Source organism: Euphorbia lathyris, chromosome 5, assembly GCF_963576675.1.
Source record: "Euphorbia lathyris chromosome 5, ddEupLath1.1, whole genome shotgun sequence".
In the NCBI taxonomy this organism is placed as follows: Eukaryota; Viridiplantae; Streptophyta; class Magnoliopsida; order Malpighiales; family Euphorbiaceae; genus Euphorbia; species Euphorbia lathyris.
Window position 1 is genome coordinate 92,631,631 of NC_088914.1, and position 23,503 is coordinate 92,655,133.

The 23,503-nt window shown below is 34.6% G+C and overlaps 2 protein-coding genes and 1 long non-coding RNA gene across 6 annotated transcripts; all 3 read left to right on the top strand.

The window, feature by feature from the left end:
- The first annotated feature begins 102 nt into the window (after positions 1 to 102).
- On the top strand, positions 103 to 9,668 carry LOC136229524 (disease resistance protein Roq1-like). 4 transcript variants are annotated; one of them, XM_066018379.1, is made up of 5 exons: positions 103 to 644; positions 2,639 to 3,743; positions 4,736 to 5,008; positions 7,077 to 7,287; positions 7,396 to 9,668. In XM_066018379.1, exons 1-5 carry the CDS (start codon positions 172 to 174, stop codon positions 7,659 to 7,661), a joined length of 2,328 nt encoding a protein of 775 aa, XP_065874451.1. In that variant the 5' UTR covers positions 103 to 171; the 3' UTR covers positions 7,662 to 9,668. The 4 variants fall into 4 exon arrangements, with proteins under 4 accessions (XP_065874451.1, XP_065874452.1, XP_065874450.1 ...); XM_066018380.1 differs by having other exon boundaries at positions 7,077 to 7,169; positions 7,396 to 7,548; XM_066018378.1 differs by having other exon boundaries at positions 7,077 to 9,667.
- Positions 9,669 to 11,104: 1,436 nt separating this feature from the next.
- On the top strand, positions 11,105 to 13,871 carry LOC136230157 (uncharacterized). The gene is made up of 5 exons (XR_010689285.1): positions 11,105 to 11,234; positions 11,403 to 11,481; positions 11,564 to 11,715; positions 12,273 to 12,393; positions 12,711 to 13,871. It is a non-coding gene; the product is annotated as an uncharacterized lncRNA (long non-coding RNA).
- Positions 13,872 to 19,139: 5,268 nt separating this feature from the next.
- Positions 19,140 to 22,502, top strand: LOC136228694 (protein TIC 20-IV, chloroplastic). The gene is made up of 3 exons (XM_066017143.1): positions 19,140 to 19,300; positions 20,321 to 20,481; positions 21,695 to 22,502. The coding sequence occupies exons 1-3, from the start codon at positions 19,182 to 19,184 to the stop codon at positions 22,354 to 22,356; spliced, it is 942 nt and encodes a 313-aa protein (XP_065873215.1). The 5' UTR covers positions 19,140 to 19,181; the 3' UTR covers positions 22,357 to 22,502.
- The last annotated feature ends 1,001 nt before the right edge of the window (positions 22,503 to 23,503 follow it).

Below are 23,503 nucleotides of genomic sequence, written 5' to 3' on the forward strand. Positions count from 1 at the left end.
GCAACTTTCGGCGTCATTTCCGAAGGAATATTTGAAGTCAACCACACTGTACAAAATAACAATATAATAACAAAAAAGAAGATATCAATCATACTGTTAACATGAGCAGCCGCCAAAATCCAAAATGCAACACTAGCATTCGTCTCAAACTGACCAAAATCAACATCTACAATGTCTCCTTCCTCATGTAATTCAAACTGGACTGATGACGTGTTCTTGAGTTTCAGAGGAAGCGATGTAAGAAAGGGCTTCATCGGCCACCTCTACGCCGCTTTATGCCGTGACGGAATCCGTACTTTCCTCGACGAGGAAAAAATCGATTACGGTCAACGAATTGGACCAGCTTGCATCAAAGGAATACAGGAATCAATGATTGCTTTGGTTATTCTTTCGAAAGATTATGCCAATTCCACTTGGTGTCTGGAGGAGCTTAATCATATTCTCAAATTTAAAGAACCAGATGATATTTGGCCTATCTATTACGGTGTAGATCGATCGGATGTTGGGAGTTGCAGTGGAAGCTATGGAGATGCACTTGTGGAGCATGAGAAGGTATTCGAAGAGGATTTCATTGAAATGTGCAAGGAGGATCTCCGAAAAGTTGCTTCCCTGGAGGGCCCTGATTTGCAGAAGGACTTGGAAGAGTAAGTTTTCTGGAAATTGCATTTGGAGATTTATGTTTAATGAGTTTGTTTCAAACTAGGGTTTGAATGGAGGTTTAGGATTGGTTTTGGTGAAGTTTGGATTAATTTGCTTTTGGTGTTTGATAAATTGTCTCAATGAACCTTGGATCTTGTTTTCTCATGGTTGTAAATGCAATCCTATTTCTTAACTGAGATGGCACCTGGGATCGTTCTTTATCCATTCATCTCTTTCCCTTGAGCCTGCTTTTACTGTTGTAGCCATTTCGGTAGTATTTTAGTTGGAATTAAGGGTCAAAATGGTCCTGGAGTTGGCAAACAGACTCAATTTAGTTCAAATTCAAGTTTAGTTAAGTTGTCAAAAATTGACAAATTAGCCCAAAAGCAATCAGATTTAGAAAGTTTATCAAATTTGGTCTAATATATCAAGTTTTGCCAACTTTGGGACTGAGTTGATACCTAAACTTCGATTTGGCTAAACTTACCCTGCCTGCCAACTTTAGGGTTCTTTTTGACCCTTAATTTTAATTGTATGCAAACAAATTGTATTTGATAGATAAGCATATGTTGTGTCCTTTGTTTCTTATGCCTGGATCTTTATATGAAGCGGAATTAAAACGTAAGTTTGGTGTAATACTGTGTTATGTTTCATTTTTTGATCCCACGGTTTCAAAATGTGTCTACATATATTGCAAGTTCATTTTACTAATATAATCAGTCACTCTCTCTATTTCTGACGTGAGATTTAATTCATTCTTGCCCTCATGTACATCCGTTAGAGCTACTTCTTGTTTAGGCCTTCTATCGCCTCACCAACCCCTCAGAACTGAGTTGTTACCCCTTTTTGAACATCACTGAGATAGGCTTTTCCCCGAACCATTGATCCTATGAAAGTCAAGTTTTACGAAATGTAGTAATAAAGGTTATTTCGAGTTGCTTTCTGGCCTGCTAACTTCCGCCTGGTTCGTCGCTGAACCAACGCATTGCGCGTTCCTCATCCATTCCATGTAGATATTGTCCTGCTTTTGGCTTTAGTCTAATTCATTGAGCCTCACTACTTTGAAATGCATCATATATCCCCGTCACACTCTCTCCATTTCCAGTGTTGATTTTATTCCTACCCCATTGTCATCCTTTAGGGTTATTACTTGCTCAGTTCTTCCACCCGACGCCCCCTCCTCAGAACGAGTTTGTTACAGAAAATCTATAGAAATGTAGCTATTATAAGTTGAATTGATAACAAGCATCTGTCATGAAAAGCGCTATGAAGAACATTTCCTTGAAATGTGCAAGGAGGATCTCCGAAAAGTTGCCTCCTTGAAGCGTCCTGATTTGCGGAAGCACTTGGATGAGTAAGTTTTCGGGCAATTGCTTGTATGGATTGTGGTTTCAAGGAGTTGTATGTGCATGTTTACACGCTTTAATGAGTTTGTTTCACTTGATCCAGGCTTTGAATGTTGGTTTAAGATTGATTTTGCTAAAGTTTGAACTATTTTTGTTTAGGTGTTTGATAAATTGTCTCCTTGAAATCTTCTTTTCGCATGGTTATAAATGCAATCCTGTTTCTTAACTGAGAAGTTATACTCTTGTAGCCATTTTGGTAGCATTTTAGTTGTATGCAAACAAATTGTATTTGATAGATAAGCGTATCGTTAGGGTATGTCTGTAAACGACTCGTCTTAGTGTGACCTTCTCTTGAATTCTAATCCAATTTAGTTTGTTTCTCCTAATTAGAATAGAAATTGAAAACTTTGTCTGTGAATGAATCCTACTAGGGAAAAGATTATATAAGAAATGATTCTTTACTTATTATTTTCGTTGAGTTTTAGAGCTTGTACTCTTCGGATATGCATATGTGCGAGCATATTAGGAAGTTTCGTAAGATTTCTATGACTTGTAGAAAGTGGAAGCATCCATTTTCTATCAACAAATAATGCAATTTTTTGGCTTTGTTAACTGTTCGAGTACTGGTGTTTAATGTAGTTCTTAATTTGCAGGCATGAGGCAAAAAACATTGATCACATTGTTAAGGAGATTTCGAAGAGACTTAATCGAACGTCACGTTGCGTGAGCATCCCCCCAGTTGGCTTAAATACTCGAGCAAATGATGTAATTTCATTGATTGGCGACGAACTTGAAGATGTTCGCATAATTGGGATATATGGAATGGGAGGTATTGGCAAGACAACCCTCGCTAGGGAGGTTTATGATAAAATATCCGATAATTTTGAAAGCAAATGCTTCCTTGAAAACGTCAGCCAAACATCTGCTTCGAAGGGAGTATCAAACTTGCAGAGGCAACTTCTCACTGCAACCTTAAGAAGGAAATATGAAAAGATAAATACTGTTGATAGAGGGTTAACTCTAATAATAGAAAGATTACGGCGCAAAAGGATTCTTCTTGTCCTAGATGATGTTGATAAAACGGATCAAATAAGTAAGATTTTAGGGAAAGGTGATTGGTTTTTTCCAGGAAGTAGAGTGATAATAACGACTCGGATAAAGGATTTACTTCAATCAACTGAATCGTATCGGCAATACGAGGTTAAGCAATTGGGTTACGGCAATTCGCTTCAACTCCTGAACTTACATGCCTTTGATAAAAGCTGTCCCTTAGGAGATCACATGGATTATGCAGAAAAATTTGCAGACTATTCTGGGGGAAATCCACTGGCTCTTGAAGTTTTGGGTTCGTCTTTACGGGGCGAAAATGCTGATGCGTGGAGCAGTAGATTAGAGAAATTGAAATTGATCAGCAATAAAGATATTTACAGCAAACTTAAACTGAGCTATGATTCTCTTGATGATTCAGAAAAGTTCATATTTCTTGATATTGCTTGTTTCTTCATTGGGTATGATAAGGACTATGTAATGAGCATACTTGACGGCTGCCGTTTCTTCCCAATTGACGGAATGAATACACTCATGAAGAAATGTCTTCTAAAAGTTGATTCTGATAATAAGTTGGTGATGCACGATTTGATTCGCGATATGGGCAGAGAAATCGTTCGGAAACCACATGGTACTGTTCTTACGGATCCTGGGCGGCGCAGTAGATTATGGCACCAAGAAGATGTAACTGATGTATTAACAAATAAAATGGTAAGTGAATTATTTTATGTGGTAGCAGAGCTAGAACAAAATAAAACGCTTAGGGGCCAAATTGACAAAAATGTGTTAAAAATTGCTGAGATAAAGTATCAGCTACGGCTATTTCCATCCAGATTCCGTCGGTAATACCAAATCCCTCACAATTTTCTGAATATACTGTAATTACAGACGAAAATTTTACATTTAGCGATGGAAATTTCTACACTATAAAATTTTTCCGGAGTAAATTGCACTGATGGTACTAAAGGTTGAGATTTATTTCAAAAAGCTCACTGAACATCACTTCTTTTAATAAAGTCATTGAACTCTCTTTTTGTTTCCATATAATTATTCTGGCTAATTCAGATCGAAAAAGTCACTGAAACAGTAACATGGCAGCCACGTTGAATTTTTTTTTTTTTACTTTTAGGTATGACATGATAGTCATGTCTGCTCAAGGTGACAGCTACAAAAATAAAAGATTATATTTTTTTGCTGTTATGTGCCATTTTTCAAGCAGTTGGTTTAAGTGAAGAAAAAAATGTAATTTTGTTTTGTTGTCACAGTGACTGTCGTATCATACGTAGCCCTTTTCAATGTGGCTGCCACTTAACTATGTCGGTGACTTTTTTTTTTTTTTTTTGGTCTTTACTGACGGTAAACGTTGTTGTCGTGTGACTGAGAGGTCACGGGTTCGAGTCTTAGGAGCGGCCTCTTGCTAAAAAATTGGCCTAGGAAGGCTTGCCCCTAGTACACTCTTATGGTGGGACCCCTCCCCGGACCCTCGTTTAAGCGGACACGCGTAGTGCACAGGGCCGCCCTTTATTAACCAGAATTACTTTATTGAAAAAACAATCAATGATTTTATTGAAAAGAAATGAAATTCAATGACCTTTTTAAAATATACGTCATACAATATAATTTACCTTTTTCTTCATGACCCCGATAAATCCGACCCTGTCTTTGTTTTCGCTTCTCTAATAGTTTTTTTTTTTCTCTGTCAGGGTACAAAAGCTGTTGAAGGACTTATTCTAGACATGCCGGGATTAAAACGGCCATGGAAAACTAAAGTGTTCAAGAAGATGAAATTGCTAAGACTGCTTCAGCTCAATCATGTGCGCCTTGAAGGGAGCTTTGAATATATTTCCACTAAGTTAAGATGGCTGTGTTGGCATGAATTTCCTTTGGGATCTATACCATTTGATCTAGCTATGGATAATCTGGTTGCTCTTGATCTGCGGTGTAGTAAACTAAAGAAGTTCTCTGAGGAAGTTAAGGTATTTTTATATCTTCTTTTTGAGTAAAACACACACATGGCCTCTTGGCCTCTCGACTTTGGTGTTACTAACATGATGACCCAAAACCGGACGTAAAAGTGTCTGAATTTTGACATATACTTATATAAAAGTTCATATGACGGTTGAACCTGTGTAAATGCTGGTTGATCAAGTGAAATGCCGATAGCTCAATTTTGAGTTGCTAACATGATGATCCCTCAACTTTGATATCTACTAACACGGTGAGTTCAAACCAGAAGGTCAGGTACGGAAGCTTATCTTCAGTGTTAAGAAAGGTGGGCGGTGTGGGTAGTTAGTTCGAACTTTCCGCCTGCCAACAATAAGTCAAAAAGAGATGTCCACTTTGATATATAAACATAAAAGAGTGTGAGTTACCAGCTTTTCACGTGGTCAATCGGTTACATAGGTCATTTGGACTTTTATGTTAGTATATATCCAAATTCAGGGACTTTTATTTGAAATTCAGGAGTAATCATGTTAGTAACGTCACAGTTGAGAGGTCATGGGTATAGTTTACCCTTTTTATTTTCTGTAGAAGTAAAGGTGACAATTACATGACCTGAGACATTGCACAAATTTAGCGATTTAGTGTTTTATTAAACATGTAATGGGTCATTTTTGAGTTGCACAAAAGTAATACGAATTTTTTTGGGTTGTGTAAGATTGATTTCTTAACTTGAAAAAGACACGAATATTTAAAATTATTATATCCTCTCATGTTTACATATCACCTTCAACCATACTCTTAATACACAGATACAATGATTGTCACCCCTACATAGAATTACTTGTTTGATATTGAGCAAGCTCAGGGAGCTAATGAATCTTGTGAGTTCAGGGGGCTCCTGATGTATTTAGCCTTAATAAAGCTAATAAATTTACAATTATCACCTCCGAACATGACTCAAACCTCCCGTATTTTTACATGTCTATATGTGACTTGTAAATACATTACACGAACCTAACTAAAAGTTTGTTACATAGATTTTAGGTCAGACTTTTGGGCGGTGCCGATAAAAAAATAAGATAAATATTTAGAAGTATTGGTATATGTAAGTTCTGGAACGATAGGAGTAGGGAGGCAGGGACAATCACCCTAGATGAGAGAGTTGTTCAGGCCTCATAGTGCTTCCGGTATTTAGGATCTATTATCCAAACGGATGGAGAAGTAGATGGGGATGTTGCTCATAGGATTAAATCTAGTTGGGCGAAGTGGAAGAGTGCTACGGGTTTCCTTTGTGACCCCGGCATGCCTAATAGATTGAAGGGAAAATTCTATCGCACGGCAATCAGACCAGCATTGTTATATGGCACGGAGTGTTGGGCAGTGAAACACTGTCACATTCATAAGATGTCGGTGGCGGACATGCGTATGTTGAGATGGATGTGTGGTCATACAAGAAAGGATAGGGTGAGTAATGAAATAATTAGGACAAAAGTAGGGGTTACATCTATTGAGAATACAATGAGGGAAAACCGACTAAGGTGGTTTGGCCATGTAAGACAAAGAGCGCTTGATGCGCCGGTTAGGAGGACTGAAGAGTGGCAAAGGGATGTAGTGGTGAGGGGTAGGGGTAGACCTAAGCAAACTTGCAGGAGAGGGATTGAGAGTGATATGAGTTTATTAGGGATTGAGGAGAATATGGTAGTGGATAGAACAGAGTGGAGGGAGAGAATTTGTGTCGCTGACACGACTTGATTGTACGGTTTCATATGATGGTTCATGTTAGCCGATCCCGAATCATTTCAGGACTAAGGCTTTGTTGTTGTTGTTGTATTGGTATATCCTCCTATTTTTTTAAAATGTTGCCATTGATAGGTCGTACAAGTACATGTGCTCCGCAAACATAATACGAAACCGATGCTAACCCAATTGGGTGGACACAATTATAACACAATTTTTTTTTTGGGTCGAGTTAAGATCGACTCATTTCACATTAGCTCGATTAATTGACACGACACGGACACGGACACGATGATTGTCATGTCTACATAGAATTACTTGTTTGATATTGAAAATTATCTTACTTATTTACTTTTCTTACAGAGTTTAACGAAGCTGAAATTCCTTAACCTTAGCCATTCACATGAACTCATTGAGACTCCTGAGTTTGAAGCCTGCCGCTGTCTTGAGAAACTGGTGCTGAAAGATTGCATTAAATTGACTAGAATTCATAATTCCATTGGACTTCTGAGTAATCTTGTGTTTTTGAATTTGCAAGAATGTAAGAGCCTTAAGAATCTTCCAGAAAGTTCTGGTAATCTAAGATCACTTGAGAAGCTCAACATGTCTAGCTGCTCTAAACTTGAGGCATTGCCTGAGTCAATTGGAAAACTAACTCGCCTTGTTTTCTTGAATTTGCAAGCTTGTGAGAATCTAATGAATCTTCCCGGAAGCATCGGTGATTCGAAGGCACTCGAGGAGCTGAACATGTCAGGCTGCTGTAAACTTGAAGAATTGCCGGAATCTGTTGGGCTTTTAACTCAGCTCAGCTTCTTGAATTTGCAGGATTGCAAAAAACTTAAGAATCTTCCAGCAGGTATCAGAGATTTAAAATCATTGAAGCTCAACACTGAAGGCTGCTGCTCAACACTCGCGGATTCGCCAGAGTCTACCGGAGTTTTTCCTTGATTCTTCTCTAGAATCTGCAAGAGTGCAAGAACCGGTTTTCGCAGAAGTATTTGTTCTCTTAGATCACATGTCAAGATCTTATGTTCTTGGTTCATACCATTGGAAATCTGAGAAGACTTGGATTGGAGGTTTGATTCAATGACAGTGGAAGGGGTGTTCGGAGTCCGTTGCGCATTCAGCCACCGGATGTGTGATTCTAGGTGGTCCTCTGTTGGAAGAGAGTATCGGAGCGCTGCAATTGCACCCTTAGACTCTCTTCCCTGGCTTCGGTACTAGAAGACTTGTCTTTTCACCAAGACATCCTCAGGATTGCAAAAAAATTAAGAATCTTCCAGCAGGTATCAAAGATTTAAAATCACTGAAGGCTGCTGCTCGACACTCGAGGATTCGCCTGACTCCTCCGTAGTTTTTCCTTGATTTCTTCTCTAGATTCTGCAAGACTGCAAGAACCAGTTTTCGCAGAAGTATTCGTTCTCTTAGATCACATGTCAAGATCTATAAGAAAATGAAATTTATGTTCTTGGTTCATACCATTGGAAATCTGAGAAAACTTGGATTGGAGGTTCGCTTCAATGACAGTGGAACGGGTGTTCGGGGTCCGTCGGAGATGCGATTCTAGGTGGTCCTCTGTCTCGGAAGGGAGTCTCAGACGCTGCAATTTCACCCTTAGACCCTCTTTCGTGGCTTTGCCACTAGATGCCTAGTCTTTGCACCAAGACATCCTCAGCCTTCTGCCTTGTTATTTACAAGACTCGGATCGTTAACATTGCATCAGATAATGATATCTCCTGTACGGTGAATAGACATGACTGTGAAAATGTGAACTACCTACCTGGATAGACATGGCTGTGAAAATGTGGACTACCTACCTATACCGGGATAGAAAGACCTTATGAAGCTTTAGGGGGCGTTTGGTTCGGGGTCTTTAGGAATGAGAATGAGAATGGGAGGGTTTCATTCCCTTTGTTCTTGTTTGTTTAAAAAAAAACTCATTCCTTTTACTCATTTTAGATTATGGGTTTACCCCACTTTAGGTTAAGCTCATTATCCTAGGCCTGTAGGGAATTGGATTCCCTTTCCTTTAGTTTCTCTTAGTTTCCAAACACATAGGAGAATTAATGCTTATTCCTTTCATTTCCTTTAGTTTCACTTTCTTGATTCCTTTTCCCTAACCCCTTGTGAACCAAACGCCCTCTTAATGTTTCCTGAGATCGGTTTTGGGCAGCTTAGGTGGAAGGTGAAGAAGTCTCCCTTCTGAGGTCTAAGCCATTACTGAGATATCATTACGTCAATTGGAGAAATTATCATCAAATTGTCTTCTTGGTCATGAATCTGTCATCTACACTTCACATGTACGTCATTTTATCACTCATTAGTAACATATCACAAGCATATGATTAAACATGAAAAGTTTTAAATTTTTTAAAAAATATACTGTATTTTATACGAGTTGGACAAAAAAATCAAATATTTCACTGAATTTTAAAATATTAATCTCTAATTTTATTATTAGATCACAAAAAATATGAAATGTTTTTTTAGAACCAACTTGATGCATAATAAGTAACAAATATCTGTGTTTGTTTTAGGCTTGATACATCATTGGCCCCCTGAACTTGTTCAAAAAGTTTGATTGGCTCTCTAAACTTTTAAAGTGTCCTGATAGCACCCTCAACTTGTATAAAATGTCCAGTTAGCCTCCTGAACTTGCATAAAATGTAATCAATTGATCACACGATTGCAAAAAAAAAGTAGGTTAAATGTGGAAGATGTATTGCACGAGTCTTAAAAAAAGTAAAACGACCAAAATCGGAGTATACAGTTCTAATATTAGAGAAGACAAGTTGTATATGTTGAGCAAGCAATAACTTCATTTTTATCTATTTTTTAATTATGTAATAACATTTTAAGATTCGTGGAATACATTTTCCGCATTTAACTTACTTTTTTGCGACCGAGTGATCAATTGATTACATTTTACGCAAGTTCAGGAGGCTACCTGAACATTTTACGCAAGTTGAGGGGGCTATCGGGACACTTTGAAAGTTCAGGGGGCCAATCAAGCTTTTTCGACAAGTCCAGGGGGCAAATAATGTATTATTAAGCCTTTGTTTTATAATAATGTCTGAAATTGACTTAACTTGTCGACGTTATGGGTAAAATTGATCTTTGCTTCCACCATTAAAACTACTCCTGTCTATAAACGTTAAGGGTATTTTTGCATCTTATCCCTAAAATATAGTTAGAAAAAAAATATAACTAAACATTCTATACTTTACTTGCAATTGTCATAAAATTTAGTTCCTCCAAACTAATGTTCTAGACTTATTTTTTTTCATTTACCTTTAGTTAGTATATAATCAAAGATAGTGACCTTATAATATATTTTTCAAAATAAAAAAACTAACGTAAAAATATGGAGACTAATAAATTATTTACCACCATAAGTTTAATGAGTATAAGGATAAGAAAAAGAATTAAATAGAAAAAGTTCAAACTAAATAATATAATCATTTGAGTTTGGGGATAATTATTTATAAGAGATAAGATTTAAATTTTCCTGCTTCGTTTTTGGGTAGACGTTGAGACAACGTATAAAATAACACAATTTTATCTTTAATATTTCCTAACAAGATCAATTTTATTCCTATATAACATAAAAATGTGCACATAATGATTTATTGTTATTTGATCTGTTATTTAACTGTTATATTGGACATTTTAAACATTAATTATGTTTCTAACAAAGTTATAAAAATTGCCAAAATACAAATATTTAAATATGTAAGATACAAGTTAATAAAAAAAAATCCATTAAAATGTTTAGTATATCATTAACACAATTATAAATAATCTGTCAAAATGCAGGAGATTATTTCACTTTATCAGTAAACTTGTTTGATGGACCGATATGGCAATCAAACAGGCTCATTCAATTTTTCTATTAGATATAAATAAATTTGATTTTAATTGGAAATGTTCGGAGTAGTAATGTACCATATGGTAGAAGTAAATTTGCATTTTTTCCCGAAACGACAAAGGGTAATTATCCCTATCTGTAAAGAGTGTAAAAATTAAAAACGAGTTATCATGTTATAATCTTGTGATAAGTTTAGTTATTCTCTCTATCTTTTCATTGAAACAAAGCAGTATATATATACAAGAGGGAAACGATTAAAAAAAAAAAAACAAGAGGGAAAACTTAATTTTTTACATCAATCACCCAAAATTTCCTAATTTGGATAATAAGGAAATAAACACCCATAAATTATTAATCTAGAGAATAAAGAAATAAATCACCCATAAGTTCACAATTCAAAAAATAAGGAAATAACACCCATTTATCTATACTATATACTAAAGCTATAGATAAAATGCTGACATGTAATTTTTTTGAATTTTTAGAATTATAAATAATGATCTGTCGATTCCTTGAATTTTTGGATTTTTTTTTTTGTATAATTATTATCTCAAACATACCAAAACTCCTCTCCACTCTCTGAAACTCCGTCCCTTAACTTCTTCCCAACCCATTCAAATAACCGCTTCATTCAATCTATCATGGTTTCAAAGGTATACATTTGCATTTTTGTGTGTTCAATTTTATATAATTTTTCCTTTACAATATTTATGAGAAATTTGAGTTCGTATTGGTTTTATATGCATTGAATTATTTTGAAAATTGTTCTGTGAATCCAAGAACACACATAAAACGGGGCTCATTAAGATTGGGAATTTCAGGTTTTGGTTGAGAGGGAAGACTGAAATCAAGAGCTAGCTTCTATTCTTAATCGACCATCTCCTCTCAATGATCTCTCTGGTCTTATGCTTTGTTTTACCTTTAACTCTACTTTCTCTTTGTATAAAAGTGTTGTTATGTTTATAATTGATTCCTTTTGCAGATAATTTGGGATGATGAAATTTGAGTTCAGATTGGAAGAAATTACTATCAATTTCATCCCAGTTTCAAGCTTGGGATATTAGCTTTGGTGGAAGCTTTTGCTGGTTAAATTCCTAGCCTAATGAAAATCAGGCTTTCAAATTTACTCAATGGGTACTTTATCTTTTCTCCTATTGCATCTTTGCTTTTTATATATATTTGCTCATTTCTGCCGTTGAATAATTAGTTGCAAACTAATAAGCTGTGCTTTTTGTAATTGCTTATATTTGTTCGCATTGGTCATTATATCCTTCTTTTGTATGATATAATCAAATCATTGTATAACAATAGATATTTGTTTGTTGAAAGTTGAGCATTATCCTTTCCATTATGCTCTTTTAGAGTTTTTGTTTACATGGCTATTTTGTAGAGCATATAAAATTTTTTATTTATTGAATTAAAACCGTATTTATTTATTTTTTGGTTAGAAAAATTGTATTTATTAATTTTGTATGTGTTAAAAAAAACCCACTTCAGGTAATCCAACCTTTCTGGAACAATTTTACATCTCCCTCTATTTGTATGCTTTTGTTTTCATCTTTTTTTTTTTATTTATGTCCTTCAGATGCATAATTTTTAGTTTGCTGAAGTAAGCACGCTATGTGGAATATCATGGTTTTTGATTCATAATAGTTGAATCTAATTGTGGTTGTCTTGATCGATTCATGCAGGTAACAGTTTCGTGAAGTTTTCAGATGCAGAATTCTCAATTCGATGAAGTAAGCACGTTGTGAAATATATCATGGGTTTTCGATTCATAGTAGTTGAATCTGAGAATGCTTGGGTTATTAGGTATGAAATTACTTTCAATTTCTTCTTGGCTAGAAGTTTTGAATATATAGATCACTGCTTGATTCATGGGTTTTGTACTTGGCAATTTACCTTATAAGCTAAATGTAGATAATGATATTTTAATTAAGAGTTATTGATTGATTTTGAACTTTTGAACTATGATATTCTGATTTTACCTGATAGAAAATCACTGAAAGAGGAAAGGGCCTTAGTTCTTGCGAATGCTAAGTTGCTGAATTATTGGAAATCATGTCCCTATTTTCTTGAAGTGACCATAGCAAAGATTATGCTAGGAAATCTTATGAACTTATTTACAGGTTTGATGGAGAATGGGGGCAGTAGTTGCCTGACTTGGACACCCATAGAGGAGAGGCAGATAGTCAAGGAGTTGATGGATGAGGCTGAGCTTGAATTTTTATCTCAAAGTTTTTGTTTTTGTTGATCTTAAAGATGCCATTTCCAGTCATGGTCATTTTGATGTGTATAATTTTTTTTTAGGGATAAGGTATCAAAATAGGCCTAAGGTTTTTTGGAAAGTACTAATTTAAGCCCAACGTTCAAAATAGCACCAATATAGGCTTAACGTTTACAACATAATATCAATTTAGGCTTAACCTTTACAATATAGCATCAATTTAGGCATCACGTACAAAATAGCACCAATATAGGCTTAACGTTTACAAAATAATACGAATTTAAGCTTAACGTTTTACAAAATATATACAATTTAAGCTAAACTTCACAATTAAATTAACCATATCATATTCAAAATATCCATGACTCCTAAATTCCATGGCTCGTGTAATATATGCAAACTAAAAGTAATTTAAAATTGCGACGTTTAGTTTAAATTGTATATATTTTATAAAACGTTAAGGTTAAATTCGTATTATTTTGTAAACGTTAAGCCTATATTGGTGCTATTTTGTACGTGATGCCTAAATTGATGCTATATTGTAAACGTTAAGCCTAAATTGATATTATGTTGTAAACGTTAAGCCTATATTGGTGCTATTTTGAACGTTGGGCTTAAATTAGTACTTTTCCAAAAACCTTAGACCTATTTTTGGTACCTTATCTTTTTTTTTTCTTTTTTCTATTTTAGGATGCTTGATTTGAAGCTCTTTCTCCCCTTTCTCCTTTTCTTTCTCTTCCTTTTTCCCCCTAATGACCAATATTGTAATTTATTTATTGTCCCGGGTTAGAGAATATACTCAACACAATGATGCTATTTTGTTAGTTGTAATGCCTGCATGCTATTCATCTATCAAAAAAAACAAAAAAACCTGCTATTCAGAAAGTGGGTTCATCTAGAGCCCTAAGAATTGCAAAGTAGTTCAATGCAGAAAGTGGGTCCATATTTATGCATGCATCTTCTACATACTTTTGAAGAATTATAATTTTTCTCTTCAAATTTCTTTGGTTTTACATTTATTTTATTCTGTATATGTTTTCAGTTGAATATATGAGTTTATGTATTAGCTTCTTTATGCTATTGTTGATTTATTTTAGGTACAAGAACAATTGGTATTATTTTTTAATTGTAATTTTATTATCTTTTATTAAGAAATATGACATGTAAAAACTTAAGAAATCTTCTTATCTTTCATAGTTTTTTAGTGTATTAAGTTTTTGATCTTTTATTTTAAATTAACATTTTAAAGCTCTGATCTTTTTTTTTATCACATTAAACCTCCGATGACCAAAAAATTCGGTTTTGAACATAAAATTCAGTTTAACGTTAAATTTGATGATTATTAATTAAATTCATAAATGTGTAGATTAAAAGTTTAAAAAGAAAAAATGAACTATATAACTCAAGACGTATTAAAATAAAATATTAAAATTATTTTATAGATTTTATCAATTAAAAATATGCAATCTGTGCAATAAATTAAATGGATTTAAATTGTTTTATTTATTATTTATTTCAACTATATTTATACATGAATAAATAAATATATGTAAGTGAAGAAAATTATTGAACATCCCGTGCATTGCACGGGTACTCATGCTAGTAAATTTCTAATCTGGAGAATAAGAAAATAACAATCCAACATATCTCAACACTCCCTGCAAGTTGGAGCATATAAGTCTAAAATGCCCAACTTGTAAAGAACATAATCAAATTGTTTCTTGCTCAAAGCTTTGGTAAAAATATCGCCAATTGGTCCGTCACCGGGACATAGGATGATGCAACGAGACCATCTTGTATCGCATCGCACACGAAATGACAAGCAACTTCAATATGTCGAAGTACGGATTACATATCTAGATTTAACCCCGTGCAATGCACAGATTACGTAATTTTACTATATTAGACAAATATAATTTTGACATTATACATTGACCGAAGTTAAACATACATATGTCACTTATTATATCCTTTTTCGATTTGTGAGGAATTTTCCATAATCAAATAACTTTTATTTAAATTGTTTTATTTATTATTTATTTCAACTATATTTATATATGAATAAATAAATATATGTAAGTGAAGAAAATTATTGAACATCCTGTGCATTGCACGAGTACTCATGCTAGTAAATTTCTAATCTGGAGAATAAGGAAATAACAATCCAACAATATCTCAACACTCCCTGCAAGTTGGAGCATATAAGTCTAAAATGCCCAACTATGAAAAACCGGATTATGTGTGATACGTAAAGGAGACTGACTGCTACAATAAAGAGGAATTGCCTTGGGATGATAAATACCCGAACTCAAAAGGAGTCTTTTCAACCATTTTAGTTCACAATTAATGGAGGCCATAGAACAATATTCAGCATCAGTTGAGGAGCGAGCTACAATGTGTTGCTTCTTAGTTTTTCATGAAATTGATGAATGTCCTAAAAATACAAACCAACCCTTTAGAGAGAGCCGGGGTAAAGGGGGAGCTGCCCAATCAGAGTCACGCCATTCAGTCAACATCAACTTGCTGTCGGAGTGCAGAAGAATGCCTTGTCCTGACGAATTCTTCAAATATCAAACCACACGCAATGTCACATCTTAGTGTTCTTATCAAGGAGATTTCATGAATTGGGACAAAACATGAATGCAATAAGCCAAGCCAAGACGAGTAACCACTAAATAAATCATACGCATAATAAAACATCGGTATGGCTTATGACCTTAAAAAAAGAAGACCAAAAACACGAGCTAACTGATGATGTTGTTCCATTTGGAATGGTGCCGACTTTGATCCAAACAAACCAGCCTCAGAGATAATACCAAGTATATATTTTCTTTCACCTATAGCCCGGAAGAACTTCTAGCCACCTCAATACCAAAACAATATTTAAGTACACCAAGGATCCTTCATATGGAAGCATTTCTCAAATATGCTTTGAATTTAGACACAACAACAGAATCATTACCATAAATGATCAAATCTTCGACATACACAAAAATATTAATCTACACATGTCCTTGAGTGTAAGTAAAGAGAGAATAATCATAGTATGATTAACGAAAACCATACCCCTTCAAAGTAGTCACAAGATTGGCAAACTAACAACCATACAACGATTTATGCAGACGACACACCAAAGTGGAATTATTAGAATGAAAGTTGGTAAAAGATTCATATAAACCTCTTCATTGAAATCACCATGAAGAAAGGCATTATGCACATCCATTTAATACAACTCCCAATGCTTAGAAGCAGCAATAGTAAAAATATGCTTTAACAGTCACCATTTTTGCTAGAGGAGCGAAGGTCTCATTATAATCAATGCCTTCAACTTGATGATTTCCAAAACAACTAATTGTGCTTTCAATCTCTCAATAATTCCATTTGAATTGTATTTACTTTTGAATACACATGGGTTGCCAAGTGCTTTCTTGCCAAGAGGTAGTTTTTTCATAGTCTAGGTCTCATTTTCCTCCAAGGCTTGAATTTCTTTTTGCTTTGTCGTACACCATCTGATATCTTTAACATCCACCTTAAAACACTTTGGCTCAATGCCGTAAGTTATAGCTGCAAGAAAAATTTGGTGTTTCATAGAAAAATTTGTCACAATTAACATAATCTATCATAGGAAATGGTGTACTTGAGGGAGTAGGATTGCGTGGACCAGATGGAGCGAGAGATAGACTTTTCTTTATAACTGTGTATGTGACAAAGTCCTGCAATTTTATGAAAGGCTGCTTCTCCATAAAACCACGACCCATGTTTTTCCTCACTTGTACTGTTTGTATTTTCAAAAACCACCTCATCGATGATTTACGAAGGGGAATCAACCAAAACCGACGTGGTATATCAATCACCGGAGTAAGTGACGAGTGAGGCTCTATAGTTGAAGGAGACTCATTATTAGAAGGGACCGTGACTGGTTGAGGAGCTGCCACCGCTTCATCACGTGCTCATATGAGTTTTACAAGTTCAACAATATTTTCTCTAGGAAGAGTATCTGTACTGACAATAGTAGGTGCAAGAGTGGAGTCTCTTTTTTTTTTTGTAAATAAGGGAATAAATTTTCGTAGAACTTCACATCCCTAGATACAAAAAATTTCCTTTTTTAGATCAAATAAACTCCATCCATTTTTACTAAAAGGATATCCGACAAAAACACCTCTATGACTTCGACTAGCAAATTTGTCTCATTTAGCTTGCTGATTATTAGCAAAAGCCAAACAACCAACTACATGTAAATCACTACAGCTCGGGGAACAACAAAAAAGAATTTCAGAAGGAGTCTATTATGGAGAACACTAGATAGTATCCGATTTATTAAATGAGCAACAGTTAGAGTACATTGCACCAGAAAATAAATGGGCAAACCTCCTTAAAAATGTAAAGCACGTGGAACATTTAAAATATGCTTATGTTCCCGTTTTACCCTTTCATTTTACTGAGGAGCCCCACACAAAAAGTTTGAAACAAAATACCATTCATTGCAAAGTATTCTTTCATGCAGTGAAACTCTGTTCTATTGGCACTACAAACTATTTTCAACTTTTGAGAAAATTGACGTGTTCAATCATTGCAATAAAAGACATAAGCATATTAATAACTTCTCTTTTATGAATCAATAAGAACCCACACAATACGAGAATAATCATTCACTAAAGTTAAAAAATAACGGGCACCACAATATGATGTTTCATCATAAAGATCCCATAAATCACAATGTATCAACTCAAAAACCCGAGTGGATTTATTTTCACTCAATTAAAAGTTAGTTCTAGAATGTTTAGCATGATGACAAACTTCACATCCATTATCTAACATGCCCCTATACTCATGAAGAAAAAGGTAATGCCTTCACAACGTTCTCGTATAAATTACATATGCAGTGTACAACTTTTGGCTCGTATCACACTTTGAAGTACAACCTTCAATTTTGCACACTAAAATATACGACTTTGTGGGTAACATCACACTACGGTAAACAACCGAAAAAAAAGACCCGTCAATGCACCACATCAGCACTTTTCACCGCCTAAAAACAGAAGTCCAACTCATCCAAAATTAAATTACTTTTATGCTTATTGTTATCATTCTTCCTTTATTTTTTTTTCTCTTAATCATTTCATTTCTCTATTTTCTGCAATTTCTCTATTCTTTTCCATTAAGGCAAACGTATTAGATGTGATTAAAAAAAACAAAATTAGCACAGAAAATATATAAACAATAAAAATAGAAATTAAAAGACAGAGTTAGACAAATTTGAGGCTGTATTAGCAGTCTCTTTAAGACAGATTTTGTTGCTATTGACGATCGTCTCCCAAGATACATCAAATTACTCAAACAAACTCTTACCATGTGTAAATTTTTCATTACCGGAGTAGGAAAACAAACACAATATAAACATACATAGAGCAGACAATTTAAGAGAGTATTTTTATTTTTCTAATCTCTAGTCACTCAATTTGATAGTTTTTATTAATAAATGAGATATTTAGTGGATTGCTATTTACCACCTCCAAATTACTTATCACCGTTCCCTTTTGGACATTTTTTCCCTTTTCATTTTTTAAACTCAAAAACTGAAATTCTCTCAAATTTCTTCGAAATTCAAAAATCCGAACAACATTAATGGAACTTAAACACGGTAAAGAAAAAAGACTAATGATTCCCCAGATAAGTATTTTTATTTAAAAATTGAATTGAAAACACGAGTTTTATCTCCGGATTCGGAAAAAAATTCATCGAAAATGTACTAAACGGATGATTCACACCATTTCGCCTAGGTAGAAACGGTGTGAATCACCTGTTTAGCACATTTTCGATGATTTTTTTATATATATATTGATTGGATCGGTTAGTTTTTGGAGACGAATTTCTATTAGTGTAAATAAGAACAGTAGTTATTCGATTTCCTCAACGTTCTTGGGTTCATTTTTCATAAATCCAAGTTTTGGCTCGGGAGAGAGAGGATATTAAGTTTTTGAATGGAAAAATAAAAATGACAAAAATATCCAAAAAGAGGCAGTGATAAGTAATTTGGAAACGGTGAATAGTAAAACCCGATATTTATTGGTATTTAAATTAATTTTATAATTTTAAAGAAATTGAGAAATGGAGAAAAATAAACTCATCTATTAAGGAAATAAATCACCCATATATACATTTCCTAAATATGAAAATTAAGACTTAGCATTTTTTTAAGAATGTTCTCGACACTCTTCCTTTGACTACCGATTCGGCCACACCGCCATACCAATACAATTGGTCAAAACGACGACGTAACATCCGCTATATATTGGTGCTGTCTCATGTTTCTTGCATGCAAAGCAATTTTTCATTTCTCGAGAGAGAACGCGACGAGTCGAATCCGAGGAGGATGCCCGCCGTTGCTGCTAGGGCGGCTGTCGCCACCGCCGGTACTCAGGCATCTCGCCAAGCCATCAGCCATTCCTCACTTCTTGTTCCGGCCGTTATCGCAGGTGTTTCTGCTTTCCGGTATCTGTTCTTTTCTCTTCGCTCTTTCTGTTTTCGTTTATATTCTCTTTCGTTGGAAGTAGATGAATTGACTCGAAATCGCGATGGACATGAAAGTAGTGCCTTAAAAATTGTGCTAGAACTATTACTTTAATCAGATGTCTCCATTTTTTTTATAGTTCCAAAGAATTACAAATTATTTGCTTTTTGTATCAGATAATGAACTCTGTTTTCGTTTGATGAAAACAAAATCCGTTTTTTAGAGATTAGGTCATTGGAGAAAATTTTGGTTTTCTTCTCGAGTTATATATAGTTGAGGAGGAGGATCCTGAAATGATTTCTTTTTGAATTAGAGAAATTCATATATGTTAAGAAACGAGTAAGTTGATTTTGGGAGGCTGAATAATCGGTTTAGAGATTTACCAATCAAAAGTGTTGATGCAATATTTAGTTTAGACATAATCACTCACCAATAATAATTATCAAATTGCTTGGTCTATGCAGCAGAGCAGAGGATTAATTGCTGAAATTGTTCAAAGTTTTGATCTAGTTTGCATTTTTCTTTTTTAGCTCTTTTATTGTGTTTCTCAATGCCTTCATGTTGACAACCAACCATTAGTGGACAAGCATTTCCCCTGTTTTCGGATTGCAAACCTAATCAGGGATTAAGCTGATTTCAGGCTTATTATGCCAGGATGTTGACACATTTCTGGTCAATCCCTAAACTATTTCTCTTTTTATAGTTCATTCCGCCATTCATGATGGCATGAGAAAGATTTTTGTTAGATATTCAAAGCAGTCTACATGTCTAACAGGTGAACTGCTTGTTGTGACCGGTAAAGCACCACAACATAGTTTCAATCCACCACAAATAGAGAAATAATTTAGGGACTGACTATAAATGTGTCATTGCATACCCCTGTTATGACTTGAATATGATGGATCATACTATTATTTTGCCTCAATTGTGATAATTTTTCATTTGATCTCTTTGTGTTTTCTGCTGATACATATGTGTCTTATACTGCGACTTGTGACCAGGAATAAGGATGTAATTGTGGACAGGCGGAACAAAATCGTAGGGGCAGGCAAGGCCTTGCCAAGTAGCTCATTGGTTGTTTGCCAATCGAACTTCCCTGAATTAAGGATGTGTTCGAGTCCAAAAGGACCAAATCACTGGATGCAACCCTGCTCTTCTAAAGGTTCTTACTTATTCCATTTCCTTGACTTGCATTTTACTTTGAAAGCATCTTGATCATGAAAAAGGCGATCTTTTGTTGTTAGGATCGAAGGTTTAGGGTCTAGTAACATGATATAAATATGCTTCGTATGGAAGTTTGGATGTGTATAAGAAATCAAATCAATGGTATAACTTTCTGTTTAAAGTGATACTTTTTTGTATCACATATTTTGAGCAACAAAGTTGCCCCATATTGATAGGGAGCTTAAACATTCCTTGAAATTTTAACATGTATTATGGATCAGCATATGCACAAGCTCACTTTTTCCATTTTATCTCTTTTCTTTTGTCGGAGCAGACACCTTTTTTGGATTAAGCCTTTTGCAATAATGTGCATTTGTTTGTAGAGAATGTTCTAAAAACATGGATCAATGTTTAATTAATTGACTGTTTTCATATGTTTTTGAGCTGTCATATAGCTTCCTAAATAGTTGTATCTTCGCATTATTACCTCGCAAACTGGTGTTAGAACCTGTATGACTTTATGCTGGTAGCAGGGAACTGACACATTTGAAAGCATCTTGAGCCTTTTTGTGACAGGCGGAACGATATTGTCTGCTTGTCACACAGGCAGACTGATATTGGTCCGTTTGTGTGACAGGCAGACTGATAAAACATTCCTGCAGACTCTTCTCCGCTTTCCTAACTAGCAGGGCGACCCAAAATCACCTCAAACACAGAAATAGTTTGAAATCAACCCTAAATGAAGAAGTTCTGTCGTAATTAACCACAAATGTGTCAATTCCCCGCTCGTAGCTATCTCATTATACAGATAAAAGATACTCCCTCCATTCCTTTTTATAAGTCATTCTAGGTTGTTTCACACAGATTAAGAAATATAATTAATATTGAGTGAAATTAATGATTTTACATTGTTCTAACTAAAAAAATTTTCTCTCTCATGTCACTATTGGGGAATAAGTATTGGAATATTAAAAAACACATGGACCAAGACAAAAAATTTAATGCTTGGACCGGAAAACTAAACTAAAAGTTCTTGGAAAACTAGAAATACTTATATTTTGGAAAAAAACTCAATTGCTAGAATGGCTTATAAAAAGGAATGGAGGGAGTACTAATTAATTTATCTACATTATCTTAATATAACATGTTCTCTAGTTCTTTTATGGTGCGGAACGTTAACAATTATAATACTATTACTACTAACTTGACAGAAAAGCAGTTATCACACCTTTCTGCTGCTTCAACAGCATTTTTCGGAGATCAACATGTTGAGCAGGCGCCATATGGAATTCCTTGGTTACCCATTCGGGGAAGATCCTCGGGGCTCCCTAAAGCACACAAGAGTAACATTTTCAGGTTACCGTTCCCAGTGTCTGCTGAGAAGCCAGAATGGTGGTGGAGGACATTGTCATGTCTCCCCTATTTGATCGCCCTGCAGATGTCCGATACAGGTTCCTTCATCCAACCATTCTTAGACAATTATGAATTCTTGGCAGACTTAGTATATTACATCCCGGGCGCCATCTCGAGACTACCTATATTATTCCCAATGATCTATTGCTTCATTGGATATCTTTGTATTGTGAAGAACAAAGACTTACCTCATTTCTTCAGGTTCCATTTTATGATGGGAATGTTGCTAGAAACATCATTGCAAGTGGTATGGTGTACAAGCAATTTTTTCCCTCTTATACACTACAATGGAATATTAGGCATGTACTACTGGGCGGGTGTCGGGTTGGCATACATTTTAGTTTTGTTGCATTGCGTACGCTGTGCTCTTGCGGGCGGCTATGCTTCGGTCCCGGGTATTAGTGATGCTGCATTAGTTCATACACTATTTAATATAGGAAGTTTTCAGAGGCCATTCTGAGAAAGGTTTAAGGGTTTGAGTCTTACATGTTAGGCTGATGGCATTTGAGATTTTTTGGGGTTTGTATTGAGACTGTGAAATAAGAGTAGTGAATGGAATTTATCTTGTATGATTGTTACATTTTGTATGTTTAATGTTTTTTAGTAGTTGTTGTTAAAGCTATTAGAATCGGACTGGACGTCAAACTGTATTTATTGTTGGATCATGAGTCACTTGGTTCAACTAAATGGTTCGGGTTGGTTAAATCAGACTACGTAAATAATATAGGCTTAATAATACTCATGTTGTCGTCTTCTCATTTTGTCACTTAGCTTCTTCTATTTAGTGGCCACCCTATGAGCCTCCTCAAGTGTTTTGGGAGGTGGATGGGGTGTAATTAAAGTATGGTAAGATAAGTTGAACAAGGCTTGATAATAGTTTATGAAATACATTGTTGTATGTTTGGAAACAAGGTAAGGTAATGTAAAGTACGGTTTAAGGGTGTATAATGAATTAATTTCTTGTATTTGGGTTATGATCCAGGCCAACCCATTAAAAGAATTAATTCATGGGTTGAGTTGGATTGATTATTAATTCAAATAATTTTAAATTTAAGTTCATGGCTATTAAACATTAGACTAAATTAATGAACTTACAAAAGCAAGTTTCTAATCTCATAACTGTTATCGTGTTTTACTGTTAGCTAGTGTACATTATGTTTTTACCCGTACCTATAGTTAATTCCAGAATTTTCTAGAATTTTACATTTTTGGAATTTCAGAATTTTTAGATATCTAGAATTCCAAAAATTTGAAATTTCAATAAATTCTGGAATTTTAGAAAATTCTGGAATTGTAGAAATTTGGAATTTCAGAATTCTTGAAATTCTAGAAATATGAAATTCTAGAATTTCTGAAATTCTATAAATCTGAAAGTCCTAAAATTCTAGAAATTTGAAATTTTTGAATTTTTGAAAATTTTGAATTTCTAAAATCTTAGAATTTTAGATTTCTGGAATTCCATAAATATGAAATTAATTTCATATTTCTAGGATTCTAAAATTTCTAGAAAAATCAGAAATTCTAGAATTTCATATTTGTGAGATTTTTTTGGAATTTTAGAAATTTAGAATTCCAGAATTTCTAAAATTTCAGAATTTATAATTCCA

What these genes read in the sequence shown, in the direction of transcription:
- LOC136228694 (XM_066017143.1), top strand. Translation starts at nt 19,182, where the DNA reads ATGCCCGCCGTTGCTGCTAGGGCGGCTGTCGCCACCGCCGGTACTCAG. An exon ending in GCAGGTGTTTCTGCTTTCCG is followed by an intron (nt 19,301 to 20,320) that starts GTATCTGTTCTT and finishes ACTTGTGACCAG; the next exon opens with GAATAAGGATGTAATTGTGG. An exon ending in GCAACCCTGCTCTTCTAAAG is followed by an intron (nt 20,482 to 21,694) that starts GTTCTTACTTAT and finishes CTAACTTGACAG; the next exon opens with AAAAGCAGTTATCACACCTT.
- LOC136229524 (XM_066018378.1), top strand. Translation starts at nt 172, where the DNA reads ATGTCTCCTTCCTCATGTAATTCAAACTGGACTGATGACGTGTTCTTG. An exon ending in TTGCAGAAGGACTTGGAAGA is followed by an intron (nt 645 to 2,638) that starts GTAAGTTTTCTG and finishes CTTAATTTGCAG; the next exon opens with GCATGAGGCAAAAAACATTG. An exon ending in ATGTATTAACAAATAAAATG is followed by an intron (nt 3,744 to 4,735) that starts GTAAGTGAATTA and finishes TTTCTCTGTCAG; the next exon opens with GGTACAAAAGCTGTTGAAGG.